The sequence below is a fragment of the Bolinopsis microptera genome, chromosome 6 (genome assembly GCF_026151205.1).
Source record: "Bolinopsis microptera isolate Bmic1 chromosome 6, MBARI_Bmic_1.0, whole genome shotgun sequence".
In the NCBI taxonomy this organism is placed as follows: Eukaryota; Metazoa; Ctenophora; class Tentaculata; order Lobata; family Bolinopsidae; genus Bolinopsis; species Bolinopsis microptera.
The window spans coordinates 16,920,178-16,935,369 of NC_087077.1; the positions used below are offsets into that span (position 1 = coordinate 16,920,178).

Below are 15,192 nucleotides of genomic sequence, written 5' to 3' on the forward strand. Positions count from 1 at the left end.
CTGTTCGCCTCATGATTTTGATCAAAGTAACTTGTGGCACGACTTCGTGTCCCATGAAATTGAAACCAGGCAATATTTATTAAATCTTGATTTTTATCATTATAAGTTTAATAAGTTGGTATTTCAGTATTTCGAAAAGCTCACGCGGACAGAGATATAACTATAAGCTGCAGTACCATAGTTATTATGTTCAATGGTCATGTCGAGTTCTTAATGAGTCAATGAGTGGACATATGAAAAATCCCACTATAAGCACTGACCACCCACTCCGTATACCCCTGGGCCCTGATCCTACTGTTAATTTAAGAAGTGACCTCGTACTTTCTGTTATCTCTGTCATAGTACTACATTAAATTCAGGCTCATAACGCAGCTAAAGTTCGACAGCTAACTGAGCAGAGATATTCTTATATCGAGCAATAATCTCTAGACAAATCTGACACGTAAGTTTTGTAATTATCTGGGAGACACGGAGGCTTCGTGGTCAAGAAATTGTTCTCAATACGGGCAACATCAAAATATAGCGCGTTAATTTAACGAATGATAGGAAACTTGATTGCGTGTTATAAATGAGGAGGGGTACCTGTTAAAAGTTCAAGAAACTTTCTAGGATACCCCTTCAGTGCATACTGTAAACATAGTACTACTAACTATTATTAACTATTTAACGGTTTCATAGGTTTCATCATAGGTTTCATGGGTAGACATGTTTTGCTGCTCAAATTGTTTTCATAATGAAACCATTGAATTGGGTCTGTTATAGGGCCACTTGTTTTAGTTTTGCTATTATGTTATAGAATGATAAGTGTTTATACCTTATGTTGTGAAGTTTACAATTTGAAATACCTCTGAAGTACCTTTGAAGCAGCTCTCCGACTACCACCTTGATTATAACCCACCTCACCTAATCTACTAAACTACTAAACTACTAAAGAAGTAAAGTACTAAAGAAGTAAAGTACTAAGGAATCGTTCACATATTATTACGTAATCAATATTTCAGAAATTTTTTTGTTACGGCAATTATAGCCAATACAACATGCGATTAGAGATTTTTGATAATTCGTAAGAATTGGCAAAAACTCTTTGTTTTCTAGAGAACGTAACTAAGTAAAATTTTACTTAGTTACGATATTAACCTCATAACCTATTTAATAAATTGTATATGTAATATGAACGTGACTTTTGTCTAAATAATCAATAACATGACCGAAAAAGTGAGGTCAAACGAAAACCTTGAATGGTTTGAGACCGATCAACCATCACATTATCACAACCTGACCATCTAAACCTCCCGACTGCAGCAATCATCAGCTGCCCCGCACTGTCGCGACATTTAGCCGATCGCTCCCACTAAATTGCTCGCCCATAAATTTTAACAAAATTCTTGTGAAAAGGCCCGAGGGTATGAAAGTAATTTTACTCGGTGTGTATTTTTGGACGATGATTCCGAATCACCCCCCATGACGTAGGGTAAAAAAATGCTTCCCTGGAGAGTTATGGGCAAACAACTGTTTTGGTCACGTGACAGGCTAGTAAAACACGAATATGATTGTTTAGGGCTCGGGTTAGGGTTAGAGTTATGGATAGCTTTGGGGTTGTGGTTAGGGACTAGGGTTAGGGCTTAGCCGCTGAGATTAGGGTTTTTGTAAAACCGTTTTGTTCGGCTGCAAAACCATAAAAACCAAAGTCACGTGATGATTTCTGGGCGAGCGAATTAGTAAGAGCCTTAGCCGATAAATTGCGAGCAAAGATTGAAATAGAGGCACATATTATGTACATTTTACCTTTCTTAGTTCCACAAATGATGATATAATCATATCTGAATTTTTAACGAACTATAATTTTTAAGTTGAATTGGGATTGTGAAATGCGAGTAGTATAGAACTTGCATCAGTGGATTAATAGGTTGGTTAAAAGAAGGTTGAAAAAACGGTTGAACGGTTCCCGCACTTTGTCTTTATATCTGTCGCAATATATAAATATTGATGTCTATGTCGTTATATATTGCGATTTGCGCTTTGACCCATGACATGATAGCAATACTCTTTTTGCGTGCACAAAAGGGATATGCAACGTGTAGCAAATCTTCGCACTATATTTCGACATAATGTTTTCGTAGAGTCGCAGTAAGGTGTGTCGCCAGTAATTGCCCAATACCACGTTTGGATCGATATCATATAATCTCAATTCTCAATTTTCAGTATTGTTCTTCAGTTTAAGTTACGCGTAGGTATAATTTTTAAGTGATTATTATGATGAAAGATAAAATAATCGACCGAATATGGTATTTTTCTATCGTCTTTCAATCATTTTTTAACCTTTCAATCGACCGATGAGGACACATAATGGTGGTTGCACTGATGTCACATGACTGCAGACCGCAGAGGCAGTGACCATTATAGTGCACAGATTTAGAATTTGTGGTTTTGCACAGATTCTCAGGCAGTTAAAACAGGTGACAAAATCGATCCAATCATTACCGAACCACTCCTATATTCGATTCTACGGTTAAAAATACGTTGAGTAAAGTATGTTCAGAGTTCCCAACGTATTCAGTAGAAATACCACGAGGCAATCTAATATTATCAACTGAGATCTCAACCGATGCACTATTATAGACATATAGTTAAGAAGTAACCTCATATCTCTCAACATTAAGGATCGTTCCAATGTTATTGATTCCCTTAATTAATTTAATGTCACCCACCTTAACTAATTTATAATGTCACCCACTTACATGATTCATTTTAGTTTGGTACAGATCCTAGAGATTCGCGACTTTGTATTTCATCTATAGTTAATCGCAAAAGCTTAAAAGATTTATAATTAACCTACTTCCACTCGTATCTGATAATGTAATCCAACTTAACAATAAGAATTATGCGTGTATCACTGCTTATAAATATCTCCGGGATTTCGACGCGGGATCATATTATCACTCAGCCCGGCCCGCTGTTAGATAAACATCTCAAGGTGATATCATCCCGCCCCGGAAATTTGTATAAACCCGGCCCGCTTTTTAGTCGTAACTGATGTTTATCATTCAATTCTCCGACTTACAATAATCAATGATACTGCTGATTAGAACTCGATAATAGTAGAACAGTTAGACGCGCGATCACGTGGGCGCGTCACGTGCGTACCACGTGCCACCAATAGCATACGCCGAGTCTATACCACGTGACACGAAAGCGCACCACGTGATATGAAACATCGTAACCGTCCACTTCTTTTACACGCAAATTCCTGGGAACGTTGCCAAAGCAGCTAATTCTTGGAATTTCTCCAACGCGTGGCGTGAGAAGTTGGCGACTAGCCAGCTACCCTTGTCCGTGCCCTAAAAATAGTATTGTTTTGCTTGCTCTCCTTCCAGCTCTTGTTCCTGCTAATAGAAATGAAAATATTACTAAAATCAGACCCGTATGCCGAAATAAAAACTATTTTATCACTCTCTTCTAAAGTATAAATCCCTTGTCGAAATCGCCGGAGATAATTATAATCCATAAACACTTCACGCTCAGGGCTAAATAAATGTAATCCCTCAGCTGGCGCTTCGGGATTACATATTAACACAAAACTCGTGCGCTGCGCGCACTCGTATGTGTTTATCAGATCATCCCGCTAGCGCGGGATGATCTGTTATATAAACCCTTTGCGTGGCGGGTTTATGTTATTATAGTCGCACAAACTAATGTCCAAATTCCTTGTATGAGGTCAAGAATTCAAGTTGCATATTTTAGCACGTAGCAAAATTTCAAACTTTCCAGGAATAGCCGCAATTCTTTTGCTTTCACGTTAATTACGTACACAGTTTTCAATCCTTTTAAACGATGCCCCCACGGAATAGTTTTAATTTACAGCTACATATTACATACCTAACAATCGGATTATCGGAGTGTTGACTAGATGCTGTGAACCCAGCTTATCTCCGCGTGAGGGGGAGTCATGAAGGTCCGTGCAGCTGATCTGTATCAAGTTATATAACAGTTTACAAGATAAAGTTTACAACAGATCACATCCCTTCATACCTGCTCGGCTGGTCACTATTAACCTGACCAGGCCCTCTCCGCCACGTCCTATAATCGTGTGCGATCTACTAACCTCCGTGTGCTTTACTCTGTCATTACAACAACAGTTTAATTATATTCCAGATCGAATTGTCACGCTGGAAGTTACCTGGCGGGGGAGAAGTACCGTGCTCTTTATCTTAGGACCCTTTTATAAATGCAGGGGCCCTCCTATCTCATCACACGACTATGGGGCTGTTTAGCAATGTGGTTCTTAAAGCTATTTGCACAAACTCACGTACATTCACCTCCTGTAGTTTGCCTTTCCCACCTCATGCCCATTTCTTTGATCCCTTCTTAAGTAATCTCAAAGTTTGCCCCAAAACTTTGCCCTAAGGACCCAACACTGAAATCTGACCCCTACCTAGGCTTGTCTCACAAGTTGTCATAAACCTTACACCTACTGCAGGACAGGACAGTCCGCGTATAGCGTGATCATAGCTTAGTCGCAACAAGGAGCCCCGAATTGTAATACTATTGCATTGTTATACTGCGTAACAGAAATATCATTAATTATATACGCGGTGCCTACTTGATTAATTACAGCATTGTTTGGGTGTGTTGTACAATTTGTTCGAGCTAGTAGTCATCTTTTGTAATAATCCTACTATCACCCTACAGCCAGATAGTTTAATATAGCTGGATATACTTATAGTTATAGTCCGTGTTGGAGTATGCATTTATAGTTGTGGTGGTAGTTTTTAGTTTTATATTGCGCTAATTATTTTGATTTACAGACGAAACCACTTTTCAGTTGTATTTTGGACAGGATTTAGCACCGCAAGAGTTGAGACGTAAAGCTCTAAGTGTTTCATGTTTTATTGTAACTGGCACGATATGTGTTAGCCGGATATTATACATTTGCAAAATATAGGTGTGATATGAAACAAAATATACTCGCACTTCTAGTTCATTTTTATTACATACCTAATTATTACAAATTACAACTAATTATTAATTGCACCTATAATATTCTGTCAGCTTCGCACCATGCAAGGACGGTACACCATACACAAATTTCCTAAAACGTTCATTATTGTGGCCCTACAATTTCAGCTAAACTTGCATCATGCACCGGAGAATATTACAATTCCTTCTTATTATCCCTAATTAGTAATTAATAAACCAATTAAACAACCAAATCTGGTAACACTAATATTGCTTTTAACTCGCGTAGCTGGTAGTGTTCATATGTGGGTATGGACGACTATAGTCGTCTATATTGATGCAGCTTTACCAAAATTACTCCGTTCATTGACAAAATTCCCCTGACTAAACGAATGATTGACGTTGGGCGGTATATTAACTGGCACAAGCTCCGGAATGCCGAGTATGAGGGGGTTTATTTAGCAACCCTTGCTTCCCCTGCCACACCATGACAACCAAACATTGTTACCACTGTTACATACCCAAGGAATACCCTAGGTGACGATAACATTCAGTTAATTAAGTTTGTTATTTCGCGTATATTCCTATTTTAGGGCATTCCCCCGAATAGTCCGGATTGTTAAGCACTCTCACATGAGAAAATTCTGACGAATAACAAAATTTTTCCTTTCTCTAACACTTGATATCGTTCAGCAATGTTTGGTAATGACACCTTCGCCGCAACAGTCGAGGAGCGGTTTTATTTTGGGATATTCCTCAGCGTTTTCTGCTCGCTGGGTGTTGTACTGAATATATCAGCCATAGTTTTACTTCTTATACACACGCGACTTCTGGCGAGAAATCAGAGACTGACGGTTCTTAACGTGGCTTTTTGTGATCTGATATATGCTCTACTCGGAACACTGGTTAGTAGTTTAGTTTCAATCTGCTTGTTTAATGTATCAGGGTTAGATCTAAGGTACAATGCTGGATCCTTAGATCCTAGATAATGTTTACATATTATGTCGTAGTCAACTTTTGACATTTTTACAGACTCTCTCCACCTCCACCCTTCGTTATGACTTTTACACATATTATAGCTATTGTGATTTGATTAGAAACGTTCATCAAATAATACAGAATTATAATTATAAGGTACATCAAGGGGACTTATACGCTATAGTCTATACAACAAGAAGAATTCTTTGTCGCCATTGATTTTATTCAAGTTTGCACTTGCTATAACCAGTCTGAGAATTTCCCAGCCTAAACATTAATGTCTCAGACTGGTTGGTTACAATTGTTAGGGCAGGCACAGGTTAGCAGAAATTGACTGTAGTAGTGGCCCCAAAATTGCATAAACTACATTAATGTTATCATTCCGAAACCCTTTCCTTCCTTTAGTAATTAAGTTATATTCGAACAACCCTAAATTCAACAATAAGTCAGAATTTTTAGACAGAGTTAGAATAAAGGCCTATAGGATTGAGTATAAGTTCTAAACTAATCGGGCTGGAAACTTAATTAAATAAGTCTGTTATAAAATCCATCTAAGGTTGAAGAATGCGTTTGCTAAACTTTGTAAGAAAATCTTCATATAAATTACGGCGCGGTGCTTAAACCTATTTGCAGTAAGAAGCTAGCAAGGAAAGAGTTCTGGTCAGAGAGCGAGGCCGGAGATTGAGATACTGTTTAAGTAATCAGGGAATAGGGATAGGCCGGCGAGGAAGTAGCGAAATATAAAGGGGAGGATAAACTATCAGCTATTTTAGCCTAAATCCGCCTAGTTATATACTTATAGATGAACGGGGCGCCCAAATAAGGCAATCTTTGACACACGTTGCAACACCTTTTCGGCGGCCGTTTATAAGCAAGGCAATCTCGATTATATATTTCAATTGATTCTCTGACTCTATGACATTCATTTGGCCATGGTTGATAAGCGCTACAAATATAATATTAATGCGGTTTGATGCTGTAATGTCGAGACTGGTCCTAAAATCAATTGCTTGACAACTTAAATATGTCACGTTAATCAGACAGTCAGTGACAACTAAGCACGATCACGTAACCAAGCAAAAATAGCAAGCTCGTAAACCAAGAATATATTGTGAACACCTTAACCACAACAGAAAGTGGGTTCATGAAATATACAACATTTTAATTGCTAACCAAAAAATCTTGGTAATATATCAGCATATCGTTCAATGTGAGAGGTTTTTATCTTGAAAACAAATGGAACAAAATAGGATACCTTTATATAGGATACCTCTAATAGTACATTGTTTTAAATTCAAGGGTTCAATCGATTCAGTAAACGAGAAAGTAAAAAAATGTAAGTTATAAAATAACATACTGAAGCCAGTGTATACCGCCAAACAAGGCTGACTAATAAAACAACCAGCAACAAATAATATTTCCGCAGGTCCGAGGGCCCAGTTATATCTCGGAGAGGTTCGAACAGTCCGTGTCGGAGTCGGCGGCCCTCTGTCTAATCGGGGCGGTCCTTATCAACCTGTGTGGGTCTGTCAACAACGTGGCCTTGCTGCCCATAACCTTTGACAGGTACAAACCAATATCATTTTACTCTTTAAAGTAGGCTTACCAAGTTGGATCATTCCCGGATATAGGGCAACTTATTGCGCTAATTGGCATGTTTGGTACGTGTTAATTAATATTATTTTGAGCCTTGTTCGTCATGGTGTTTATTTTCACTGATCAGATGTGATCGTGACAGGGGAGAGAAACCTTAGTAGCGAGATGGCCCCATCTTTATGAGTCTAAGTGAATTCCTTTGTGAGTTGGTAGTCCGAACTCGTCACGGACCACTGAACTAATATTATCTGGAAATCCCTCAACTATGCTGTTTATTTATAGATTTACTAGGCACTTATTTGTTGTTTCATCAGTAGAATTTATAGATGTTATAGTGCAGATATAATTATGACCTATTTTTGTCTCATTATAAATAAATGAATGGCTCCAAAGTCTCAGTTCCGTTCTATGTTATCGATCAACTTGAAGTTTGTAGTTATCAGATTAAGAAATAATAGTATTTCGTAGGAAACAAAACTCTTTCCTTTACTAATTGTAGCGCGAAACCCAGAGAAAGGGTAGAACTTGCACCGTTAATGTAAGACGGACATAAAATAATTGTAATTTTTTATTAAATACTTTTCAAATTTTACAGAGTACAGCAATAGATGAATATAAAATAGGATCGTTCAAAATATCGCCCCCATCTGTAAAATATGATGGGCACCCAAACACGGTAAACACATAGTGAACTATGTCCGCAGTAACTTGGACCCATTACATCGAATTAATCTAAATCCAAAAATTTATGAAAAACTATTTAATAACAAACAAATCCATTTAATAACAAACAAATCCATGGTGAATAACTGTGGATATAGAGTCAAAATTTGTATTTCAATACGTCAAATTCCAGATACATTAGATACAGGTCTGAAATGGTCATTAATGTGTGAAAAGGTGTGCGGGTGAAGTGTGATATGATGTTGAAAGTATAGGAAGGTAGATACAAAAATTAATAAAACAAAAATAATAATAATATGGGGAGCAAAGAGACTAGGCTAGACTGTTGTTTCACTATCCAATAAACATTTCCATAGATGCTTAGTGACCTCAGCTTTGAAAAGACTAGTAGACACAATCTGTCTTACCAGTAAAAGGAGTCCATTCCACAGTATATGGGTTCTGTAGAAACATGATTTTGCCAGTGGGCTATTTGAGGTACATGTGGTGTGTGAATTCTGACTTAACTTAGGTAAAATTGATGACACAATAGACAGACTGTCGAGGTGGCAACGTCTTAGTCGAGAAGTGCCCTGATATAAAGAGAGATAGTGAGGCAGCGATACAGGAATTAAATTGTTAAGAACTTTGTGGAAAAAAATAAGATCATTCAAGTCAAACTTTTGAGCCAAAGGGAGAATGTCGACAAGCTTGCACTTTTTGACATATTGCTCAGGTGGATAACTGCGGCCCTCTTCAGACAGAATCCATTTAATAGCTCTCTTTTGGAGACTTTCTAATTTATCACTAAGTGATTTATTACAAGGGCGCCAGATTATGGAACAATTTTCGAATTGGCTACGAACCAGGGAGAGATAAAGCGCCTGGCGACGTTTCTGATCAATGACAATATGGCCATCTCTTCTGACCATACCAAGTTGTTGGCAGGCCTTAGTATAAATTCTGTCGCACTGACTATTCCAACTTAGCTTAGGAGTAACATCGACTCCAAGATCTTTTTCTAACTCTACATACACAAGAGGAGAGCCATCAAGATTATATGCGAATGGAGGAGATAAAGATGGTTTTCCTGAAACAATAAGCACTTTACATTTTGCTGGATGGAATCGCATTTTGTTTCTTAGTGCCCAGTCAGAGAGATAGTCTATATCCATTTGTAAATTAGTATTATCAGAAGATGAATGTATTTTACGCCAGATTTTTGTATCATCGGCATACAAAACAATATCAGTATTATCCGAAAGGCCAAGAGGAATATCATTGATAAACAATACAAAAAGTAAGGGACCAAGAATAGAGCCCTGGGGGACACCAGAATTAACTGAGAGGGTAGATGACATCTCATTACCAATAACCACTCTTTGGTAACGGCCTTGAAGGTAATTGGTAAGAAATTTGAGAAGTGTACCATCAATGTTATATAAGGTCTTTAGCTTATGAAGAAGGATATCATGATTTACAGAATCAAATGCCTTAGCAAAATCAAAATACACAACATGATTGATAATGTTTTCGTTAAGAGACAATGCCAGGCTATCACAAAAGTCAACCATATTGGTTGTGCATGACTTGTGCTCTAGAAAACCATGCTGCCTGGGATCAAGAAGGGTACTTGTCAAAGAAAGCAGTTTACGTTTAACAATGCGCTCAAAAACTTTCATGACTAAACAAGTAAGGGATATTGGTCTATAGTTTTCAACCTCACTTTTCTTACCTTTCTTAAATATTGGGACAACATTTGCAAGTTTCCATTCTTGTGGAATGTAGCCGCTGTTGTAAGATCCACGAAAAATGCATGTTAGAGGGTAAGCTAAACCTACGGAACAATTTTTGAGAATTTTACCGTGTATGCCATCTGGTCCCTGGGCTTTATTTGAATTAATATTTGAAAGAAGCTTACGAACATCCCGATGATCGAAGTCAATATCAAAATCAACATCATTGACATAGGAGATGTCAGTGTCATAAAGTGAAGGATCCGAAAACTGGTTATAAAAGAAAGAATTGAAAAGTTCAGCTTGAGCTTTGGGTTTGAACCGAAGCTGTCCAGAATAACTAACACAATTAGGAATACGGCAGGAGTTAGATTTATACTTAACATGTGACCAAAACTTCTTAGCTATAAGCGCTGGATCATCACTATTGAAAAGATTGTCTCTTATTTTGGCTGATGAAAGCCTCTTAAAATCTTTACGGCTAGTAACAAACTTTAACTCATCAGAAATAGAACCAGAAATTTTAAATTTAGCTCTGAGTCTATCTTTTTTACGGCATGAAGAGAAAAGTTCACTATCGAACCACGGGGGTTGAAACTCTGATTTAATAGTTACTTTAGGAATATGTATATCAACTAAATTCATAATGCAGTCTTTAACTAACTTCCAAGACGAATCAGGATGTAGGCATTCTAGGACTTGCCAATTAATCGAGCATAATTCACGATTAATCATGTCCCAGTTTGCTTTCTTATAATTATAGATTTTACGTTTAGGAGTTTTCTTGCGGGAAAAGGAGCTTTTAATTGAAAAAGTGACAGGAAAATGATCAGATTTGCACACGGAATGAGGATCACAGACATTCAAGTTATCGATTGTGTTATCATAATTACTGAGAAGAATGTCTAATGTATTACCACTTTTATGGGTGGGTGATGTGATCAACTGGGAGAGAGAAAGATCACTGAAAGAATCTATGAAGGATTGCTCAATAGGTACGGTACTGGATGAAGATAGCCAGTTTGTATGGGGGAGATTAAAATCACCAATAACATAGATTTTAGGGGGATTCTTTTTGGAAACTAACTTGCGAATATAACTAACTATGACATCATGATTAGGTAACCCAAGAGTTCCTACTCTATAACAAGTACAGATTACAATACTCTCTTTGTTAGGAAAAGCAATTTTGACGGCAAGCATTTCTGCACCTAGGCTAACTGGTAGTCGGGTTGTAGTGGCATCGAGATCAGACCGAACAGCCAAAAGAACACCACCTCCATTTTCCCTAAACTTTTTAGGGTTATTAGGATCTTGAGGATGAGTCTTTCTCGTGCGGTCATTGCGGAAGATTTCAAATTGAGAAGAAGGAAAGATTTCGTTGCTAGAAATAGATTTTTTGAGCCAAGTCTCATTTAGGGCAATTATGTCAGGCTGCTCTATGTTAGCAAAGGATTGAAGTTCGGAAATCTTATTACCATCAAGAAGGGGATGGGAGGAGCTTAGGTTACTGAAAGGAATAAGACCTTGGACATTTTGGTAGAGTACAGATAGGGAGTTGGGACCTGGATTAAGCATAGAAGGATTAACAAGAGTTATCAAAAGAAAGTTAAGAGAGAAAACCCAAAGAATGAATAAAGATACTAGACGCCTGAGGCGGCTGGAATACTTGACTCTATTCATCTTACCAGGGAGAAGAACATTTCTTATAAACCATGAGGAGATAATTACAAAGAAAAGTTTGATGTGGGAGCAAGCAAGAAATGGTATAAGATAACGTGGGCTGTCAAGGAGTAGAGAGGAATGAATATTAGAATCTAGGGGGAATACGGTGTTCATGGACCTAGTCGTGGAGAGAAGAATTGGGAGAAGGTAAGTCATGATGAGAGAATAGAAGAGAAACATATGATTATGATAATTGTAGTTGATGTGTGGGGTGCATGGAGAATTAAATGTGTAAATTTTGTTAGGTATAAACGTGTTGATATGTATATGTGCATTTCTTGACTGTGTACGAGGCCTTTTGCATGCAAAAAGACCTATTCTAAGTCTAAACGATTCATTGTCTAACATATGGGAAAATGGGCAGTGACCGAATGTACCTGAAATAGGAGGCATAAAATTGAGAAAAAGATTAAATCAGAGATTTGTTTGAGTTTTAATTTTAGGCGCAACGTCTTAATCAAAATATTAAATGAAAGAAAAGATCAAAGATTTAAATTCCCAGAAGATTATTTACAACCCTGTCAAAACTGTGTTCGTTTACAACAAACTTAAGCCAAGTGGACAGTAAACCTACTCCTCTCATGTTGAGATGAAGCCAATCATGGTATAGAAGTTCATTACAGGATCTAAAGTCTCGAGTTTAAAAGTCTGAGAAACAGTCTAAGAACACGCAATTATTATTTAGGCATAAGTCTTTTTAATTTACTTAAAAGTAAATTATTAAAATCTAGAACATTCTTTGCTATGTAGGAATATAAACACTTAATAGGAAGACAACATTGGATAATTATAATTGCAGCGGGAAATAACTGCTTAGTGGTGTCAATTAAGTCATTAAGATACTTCCTAAGGAACTGAACCCCATACTTAGAATGTTTTATGTCATTTGTACCAACACTCAATATAATCTTTTCAATATCGTCAGCTTCTGCAGCTGCATGGGTTTTATGAAAATGCTGAATATTTTCAGTGATATCTCTAATTTTTGCACCACTTTGGGACACATTGATTACCTTCCTTCCCCGGAATCCCAACTTATTTGTCCGTACGAATTTTGTCATTGACGTACCAAACAGGACAGTGGTTTTCCTGCTCTTCGGTTTTCTTGGAGCATTTCGGTAGTAAAGGGTTGGTGTTGAGGTGGTGGTGGGCGGCATAGGAATTGTAGTGAGGACGTTCTGCTCCCTGACTACATTTGTATCTGTCTTCGGTATCTGGCAGCGAAAAGATAAGCTATACCGAGTCTCCTTAGCTGATCTCTCTGCACGAACCTTATAAAGACAATATTCCTGACACCCCGGTTTCATAATATACAAACTACAGTCCTTTGGGGTGATATGGCATTTACTGTTACATCGCTTATCCCCATTTTCTGGAATTATGTCGAGGGTCCTCTCAGCTCCAAATGAAACTACATAAATACCTTGCGACTGGTCAAGAGACACCTCGTCGTCGTTGTGGTACCTAGTTGCACAAGAACCAGACTTGTGCATGCTTGCTAGTCATGAGTTTAGCTTACAGCCAAACTTGGAGTTGATATCATGCATAAGCTCTGATATCCCAGGATAATTTAAAATATCGATTGGCTCCTTAGTCGTGGTGTGTCCATTTGAGGAAGACCATACATATTCTTCTCCAGTGGAAGTGAGCCACTTTGTGGCAGTTTTCACAGCAGTTTGCTTGACCATAAGTGTTTCAAGTTCAGACATCAACGTGTCATGTTGAACACTCTTGTTTTGAACAAAATCTGAATGCAACTCCAAGAAGTCCTCGCATTTAACAGAATCCCTCTTAAGTTTCATGACATTCTCAACACTGGCCTTAAGAGCTTTCAGCTCTTTTAATGAAAACGAGTTTAAAACATTGGTAACAGAATTCAGATCCATAGTGAAGGAAAGAGGGAGGAGAAGATAGCGGTGAGGGAGGAGAAAATGGCGAAGTCAATACTGTAGCCCAGGAAGTAGATGCGTTGCTTAGGATACAAACGGTCACGTCATAGTCTCTTCTATCGCTTTGACATTGGGACCTAAAATTATTTGTTATATAGTAGTGTTGAAAGTATTAAAATAATTAATATACGGTAGTTCATAGTTCAATCATCATGAATACCTGATAACGGTGAAATAATGGACCAACTACAAAACAACTAAAATATATACAAACACACAACAAAAACAAACAACAACTTAACGAACTTAGTAACTCACGTAACGTCTCCTCAGGTGGTTCGTCCTCTCCTACCCAATGAAATACCGTCTGTTCATGTCGTCACGACGCTGTAAACTCATAATTCTAGCCTCCTGGATGCCCAACCTGTTGTTCCTGGTAGTGGAGCTGATGACTGCGGGAGTGTCTGACGGAGTGTACGCTACCTCATCATACGTGAGGGGAAGGTGTGTGGTGCAGGGCCTGGTGGTGCTCGACCTCGTCAGGGTTAGTGAATATTAACGTCGTAATTGAAGTGTTATTCGCGCCGTCTTTCGGCATTCAGGCTTATCTGAACCTGATATAAAAACTGATGGGTCGGTAATCTGTGTGATGTATCTTAGTTCTGATAGTGATACAATAAACACAGTAGTTCTCACTCGTTTCCAGCTGCACACAATTAAATTAAATTCCTTCAGGTAATAATCTGCTGTGTACTGGTAACGACTGTAATATGTTTCCTGTATGGTGCTATGTGGTGGAAGATATGTACCACCTCCGTTCAAACATTCCACAAACGGAAGCTAACCTCAAAACACAAGAAGTTCGGTATCATATCCGGGGTGGTGGTCCTGACTTGTGCGCTATCCTGGATCCCCAGCACTTTCCTATACTTCTCTCATCTCTACCAATCCAAGATAACAGCGTATTTCGCTGTTCTGGGTCTACATTACATGATAACAGTTACCAACCCCATCGTGTACATACTGGGAACTCAGGGAAACGTAGGACAAGCCCTGGTCAGTACTCCGGTTCAGTATAGACGCAAAATATCCAGACCTAGCATGTACAACAGTGAAACTGTACACAGAAACTGTGTGGCGGGAACAGTGACTATAACAGACAGTATTCATAAACCCCCTATAGTGGGCACTAAACGTCCCATCCCAGTTTTCACTTCTCATAGTTACCCGGGCTACAGTGGAGGTGGGACTCTTCCCCGGTTTAATAGCCAGTCCGGCACTAGTCTGGAACTTATTAGCGAGGCTGATTATAGATCTACGGATTGTCTGGCTGAATCGCTGGATGAATCGCATAACTGATATGTAGAACTGTAAAACAGTTGTTCAGTTTATTGATCAGTTTTAAAATGTTAGTTGCGAGAGTAGGAAAATAATGAAAGATTTTGTCAGTGATATGCAGGAACGTGAACGTAGGGTCAACTATTTGAACCCGGAAGCTGATGTTTAATGAACAGTGCTCAATTGTCAGCTTTTAATTGAGTCTCAAAATCAGGCTATAAAGACAAATCATTCGAAGATAAGAATGTTGATTTTTAACGTGTTTGTTAAATAATAGGATAGGACAATCAGAATTAAGTAAAACAATGATG

General features: G+C 38.2%; 2 protein-coding genes across 2 annotated transcripts in view; one reads left to right on the forward strand and one right to left on the reverse strand.

Moving 5' to 3' along the window:
- LOC134817237 (formyl peptide receptor-related sequence 1-like) overlaps positions 1-13,709 on the reverse strand; it is a 39,422-nt gene extending 25,713 nt beyond the window's left edge. Inside the window, exon 1 of the mRNA XM_063826378.1 lies at positions 13,681-13,709. The gene's annotated coding sequence lies outside the window, so the exon portion shown is untranslated. The remainder of the gene's footprint in view (positions 1-13,680) is intronic.
- Positions 6,212-14,902, forward strand: LOC134817453 (medium-wave-sensitive opsin 1-like). The gene is made up of 4 exons (XM_063826593.1): positions 6,212-6,253; positions 7,361-7,500; positions 13,877-14,087; positions 14,279-14,902. Exons 1-4 carry the CDS (start codon positions 6,212-6,214, stop codon positions 14,900-14,902), a joined length of 1,017 nt encoding a protein of 338 aa, XP_063682663.1.
- The last annotated feature ends 290 nt before the right edge of the window (positions 14,903-15,192 follow it).

What these genes read in the sequence shown, in the direction of transcription:
- LOC134817453 (XM_063826593.1), top strand. Translation starts at nt 6,212, where the DNA reads ATGTCTCAGACTGGTTGGTTACAATTGTTAGGGCAGGCACAG. An exon ending in CTGCCCATAACCTTTGACAG is followed by an intron (nt 7,501 to 13,876) that starts GTACAAACCAAT and finishes ACGTCTCCTCAG; the next exon opens with GTGGTTCGTCCTCTCCTACC. An exon ending in TGGTGCTCGACCTCGTCAGG is followed by an intron (nt 14,088 to 14,278) that starts GTTAGTGAATAT and finishes AAATTCCTTCAG; the next exon opens with GTAATAATCTGCTGTGTACT.